The sequence below is a fragment of the Eutrema salsugineum genome, unplaced genomic scaffold, assembly GCF_000478725.1.
Source record: "Eutrema salsugineum unplaced genomic scaffold, Eutsalg1_0 scaffold_17, whole genome shotgun sequence".
Taxonomy (NCBI): Eukaryota; Viridiplantae; Streptophyta; class Magnoliopsida; order Brassicales; family Brassicaceae; genus Eutrema; species Eutrema salsugineum.
In genome coordinates, this window is record NW_006256852.1 from 4,020,116 (window position 1) to 4,025,781 (window position 5,666).

At 36.8% G+C, this 5,666-nt stretch overlaps 1 protein-coding gene across 1 annotated transcript; it reads left to right on the forward strand.

The window, feature by feature from the left end:
* The first annotated feature begins 324 nt into the window (after positions 1 to 324).
* On the forward strand, positions 325 to 1,831 carry LOC18020617 (BRI1 kinase inhibitor 1). The gene has a single exon (XM_006403292.2). The coding sequence runs from the start codon at positions 710 to 712 to the stop codon at positions 1,712 to 1,714; it is 1,005 nt and encodes a 334-aa protein (XP_006403355.1). The 5' UTR covers positions 325 to 709; the 3' UTR covers positions 1,715 to 1,831.
* Positions 1,832 to 5,666: the final 3,835 nt, after the last annotated feature.

The window sequence follows — 5,666 nt, forward strand, 5'->3', positions numbered from 1 at the left end:
ATTTGATTCAGCCTATCTTAGAATACAAATGATAACTAAATTAATCTCTATGCATATAACTTCTTTGTTCATAATTTATAATCTAATACCGAAATCCATTTAACCAAAACCGATCACACTTTATAAACTAAACCAAAATGATAATCCTTAATCTATAAATTTTACATTTGGTTTACACATCTCTAACAATATATATTTTGGGTCAGGCCCATATAGCCAAATTCAAAATTCTAAACAGACATTCTCATATACCATAACAAACCAGCTTCTAATATATAATGAATCGAGCTAATGAATATTATGGGCAAGATGCAATCCCCACATTAAAACGAATGTTCTCCCCCTCTGACATATTATTCTTGGCATTATATTCTTTTCTTACACGACATAATTAGCCTTCTATAATTGTATTTTGACCATTCTTTATTTTTTTCTCTCACCCCCTTTGGTCGTCTCTCTCCACGGCTTCCTTATCTTTTCCTCTAAACATATTTTTGTCATATTCTACCTTTACAGGAAAACCGGAAAAATACTAATAACAATAAACACAAAAATAAAAAAAATGAAAAACAAAGAACCCCACTTTACTGAAAGTCTCAAGACTGAACCTATAATAATAATATTATTTTATACCATCATATCCTTTGATCAACACAAAAATCCCTTTTCACTTTTTGATTGATTTTTCTTTTTTCCTTCCTCAATCATCATGGAAACCCATCTACAGCAGGTGAAGAACAGTTCTCAAACTTTTTCTGAAAAGCAAAACCCTAAACAAGAAGCTTCACCAATATCATCCACTTCTTCTTCACCTTCTCATGACTTCTCCTTCACCATCTCTCTCCAACCTCTATCTTCTTCCTCCAAAATCATTAGCCCTACACTCAGAAACCCAACCAAAACGACACCGTCTTACCAACAAACCGATCCATTCGCTGTCGATCTGTCTCCTGCCGATGAGATCTTCTTCTACGGCCATCTTCTCCCTCTCCATCTTCTCTCTCACCTCCCTGTCTCTCCCCGAACTTCCACCGGTTCGTATAATGACGGATTTGCCCTCCCTGTCAAAGATATATTACCTGACCAGCCCACCACTCTCCCCACCACAAACGACGACAACAACAACAACAACAGTATGGAGCTGAAGAATAGCAATACCGACGATAAGTCCCAGAGATTCGACAGTGAGAATCGAGTTAAAACCAAACCCATAAAGTCATTTTCTCTCTTTGGTTTATCGAAATGGAGAAAAGGGTATGAAGGCAACGACCGAGGACAAGAGCAGCAACAACAAAACCAGCAGCAGAAGAAGAAACTTAGTTTAGACCTAAGTCACGCAGTCAAGAAGTACATAAGGATGTTGTTTCAGAGAAGAGGAAACGGCATGCAGTTCAGGAGCAGAAGGCAGACTTCTTCTTACTCGTTCTCTTCCTCTATAATGGATTCGAAAGGAAACAGCAAAACAATGATTAATGGATCGAGAGATCTGATGAGAGCGAGGAGAGGCGAGTTATTCTCGGCTCCGGCGTCGATGAGAACATCGCCGACAAATAGTGGCCATCTCTGTGTGTCCACCGCGGGGCTCTCGTCGAGCTCTGCCTCCACGTCGTCATCGTCAAGTGATAGCACCATGGAAGAGCTGCAAGCAGCGATTCAAGCGGCCATTGCTCATTGCAAGAACTCAAGCGCCGTTGATCGTGATGATAAGGTTTAGGATTCTTGATTTGGTTTTTACCTTTTGTCCTTAATATGTTGTTGTTTCTTGTCAGAAGGAAACAAATTGTTAGTGTGTGACGTGGAATTTACATTCACAGTAGAGGTTATTATTTTATTTTCGTGTATAGAAAAAGGAATTACTGTTCCTACTATTTGTCTCCCTAATTCATTTTAAAGAAAAAGAAAAATAAATAATAAAAAAGTATTTTATATGAAATTGTGACAACTTTAGAATAATGAAATAGGGTAACTACAAGTACAGGCTGGGTTTATTGTTTGTTTCTACAAACTAGAGTTGGGCACCGAACAGATGTCCTGAAAAAATTAGTATTATGTAATCTGCTTTGTTTTCACGTATATCGTGTGTAGGAACTAAAAAATAGAACAACTAAGAAAATGTTATTAAAATACGAATTAAAAAAAAACGTTAAGGGAAGAGAAACTAGTGGAGGGAAGATTATAGATTTTTTCTTTTAACTCTTTGAATTACTTGTAATGCGATGAGAATCTAAGATTCAAGAGTACCATAATACAACCACTGTAATCTATTTTCGCTAGCACTGGAAACACAGATCCATCAAACTTTATTCTATGATATGTTAAGTTTTTGGGACTTTCAACTCAAAATCAATTTGTAATGAGTCAATTGATATAAGTTCCTTATATTTTAGTGTTGTCTTATCCTAATTTCTGATGTAGGACAAAATTTATTCACACACTCCCTCAAGATGATGCATGGTTCTTCTAACCATTCATCTCAAAAAAATTCCAATTTAGGATTAACTTTAGGTTAAATTGATCGGACAAATTTTTGGGTCGGGCCGAAGTAGTAGAATGATCAGGACTAATTTTTTTTTTAGGTGGATCAAATATTTAGGTAGAGAATGGGGCTGCGTATGTTCAGATTGGATATGAGCTCTGATACCATGTTAAGTTTCATAAACTTCCAACTTAAAACCATTTTGCAATGAGTAGATTGGACCAAATCCCTTATATATTAGTGTTGTCTCATCTCAATTTCCGACATGAGACAATATTTCTTCACACGCCCCCTCGAGATGATGGTTTTTTTAGCCATTCTTCTCAAAAGAATTCAAATTTATGATTAATTTTAGGTTAGATTGGCCAGACAAATTTTTGGGTCAGGCCGAGATAATAGAATGATCACGATTAATTTTTTTAGGTCAGATCAAGTATTTAGGTAGAGAATGTGGCTGCGTGTGTTCGGATTGGATTTTAGCTCTGATACCAAATTAGGTTTCCTGGACTTCCAAAGCAAAACCAATTGGCAATGAGTGGATTGACCCAATTCCTTTATATATTAGTGTTGTCTCATCCCAACTTCTGATGTAGGACAATATTCCTTCACATGATACTCTCGAACAAAGAAATACTTACTAATAACAAATTTTTGGGTCGGGCCGAAGTAGTAGAACGATCAAGACTAATTTATTTTTATAGGTGGATCGAATATTTAGGTAGAGAATGGGGCTGCATATGTTCAGATTGGATATGGGCTCTGATACCATGTTAAGTTTCTAAATTTCCTACTTAAAACCATTTTGCAATGAGTAAATTGGACCAAGTCCCTTATATATTAGTGTTGTCTCATCTCAACTTCCGATATGAAGCAATATTTCTTCACACGCCCCCTCGAGATGATGGTTCTTTTAGCCATTTTTCTCGAAAGAATTCTAATTTATGATTAATTTTAGGTTAGATTGGCCAGACGAATTTTTGGGTCAGGCCGAGATAATAGAATGATCACGACTAATTTTTTTAGGTCAGATCAAGTATTTAGGTAGAGAATGTGGCTGCGTGTGTTCGGATTGGATTTTAGCTCTGATACCATATTAGGTTTCCTGGACTTCCAAAGCAAAACCAATTGGCAATGAGTGGATTGGCCCAATTCCTTTATATATTAGTGTTGTCTCATCCCAACTTCTGATGTAGGAAAATATTCCTTCACATGATACTCTCAAACAAAGAAATACTTACTAATAACAAAGAGAGAAAGAGTTTGCTGATAATTTCGTAAGAGAAAAGATTAAAGAGCGTCTGTAAAACGAGAAAAATAACTCATATATATATATATATATATATATAGTGGAAGAAGAGATTGAGTGTAACACATGTATCCCGGGCTTCCTAGAAAACCGAGGAATCAGGCATGTTAGATTGATGGTCTAACCTTATTTAGTTAGCCATCAGGTTTAGTCCATAACGCCCGTGTAACAACAACAACAACAACAACAACTAGATGAAATGATCCAAGCTACCCTGAAAAGATAAAAGGGAACAAAGAGATGAGTAATTAGAATTACTCAGTGAGGACGAGTCTTAGGAGATCTGATTATCATTTCCAGACATAATATGAATTAAGATATAAAAAGTTTAAACCTAAAACACGGTCAAGAAAATAGTACGTATAAATATATGCTTATAAATATCTATTTTAATTTTTTTTCTCATTTATTTCATTTCCAAATCAATCGACAAACTCACCGATAACATCATCGATCTTCAATCGATTAATTATCATTTCACAATTACAAAATGTTTTCACACAAGAGCAAAATTCTCTACAGAGGATAACATACAATCCCAAATCGATCTGCCACACGTGACAACCACCCTCCTGTTTAAAGGACTCTGAGCCGTACTGCCACCATTTTATTTTATTTTTTTGTTACACAGACAATCTTGTGGTTTGCATAACCATCCGACATTGAGAACTGATGACCCCTATAGGCATACCTAACTCGATACTAAACAAGCAATTTTTATTCTTACCGAGGATGCTATCTAAGTTCGAGGCTGTCAAGCAGGACCAAAGGAACTTATGAATCTAAAATCAAAACATCAACATCAACCATCACCAACATTCAATCAATTCTAATAAGCTAACTCATCAAACACATCAACAATTCATAAAAGCACAACAACACAACCTAACAATAAAACTAACAGCAGTTTAAGAATAAGCTAATCACATCATTAAAACATATGTATGAAGGAGTGTGAATAGTAACAAGCCCTCACCTTTGCTCTTGCGGAAGAGGAGGAGGAGGAAAGCAACACGGTGGGACAGGGAACTCGTCATTGGAAGAAGAGGAGGAATGGTGGCGGCGGCATCTGGCACATCTTGGTGGTGGAGGAAGCTTCTCGGCGTGGAGGAAGGTTTGGAAAGGAGGAGGAGACTTGGCGGCTGGAGGCTCGCAGCTAAGGAAGGAGAGAAAGGGAGACGGGCACGGCGGACAAAGGAGAGGAGGAGCAGCGACGGCGAGAGCAGAGGAGGTGAAGTAATTGGCAACACAAGGAGGAAAGGGAAAAAGAAAGGGACAGCAGCGCAAGCAGGGTCGCGGAGGAGAAGAAAGGGACGGCAGCGAAAACAGCGCTGCTTCGCAAAAGAATTTTTTTTACTGAACTCATTCAACGAAAAATCGTTTCAAAAAGAACATGTTTTAGTGGATCTGAACCCATATTTCACCAAGATCCAATATTCGAGTCCGACTCTTTGTTCTCCTTCACAGACTATTTGAACAAAGACATTACTATATTTAGAGCATCATTAACGCTAACAACTCATTTGGGTTTCTTATTTATTATTATAATATCAAAATGAAATAAGAGATTGTGTTTAAGGAAGAGAAAGAGAGAAATTGGACACGTTGCACTAAAAACCGTATCTTATCGTTCCTATTTAAGAAATGTCTTTTACAAAATCTGAATGCTTTTAACATTTTTAATAATAAAAAATGTTAAGAAACGAGGTGAAGAGACCCCCTTAATGGTGCTCTTATACTATTCCAAAGTTTTTCAAACTTCCAATGTGAGAGTTTTGACATGTCATCACTTATACTAGACCACACATATTATGGCCCATTTCATTTCACACTCGTTTACAATTTTTGATGAGACATTGAGCTTCATTATAATTTGGTCCAACA

What these genes read in the sequence shown, in the direction of transcription:
- LOC18020617 (XM_006403292.2), top strand. Translation starts at nt 710, where the DNA reads ATGGAAACCCATCTACAGCAGGTGAAGAACAGTTCTCAAACTTTTTCT.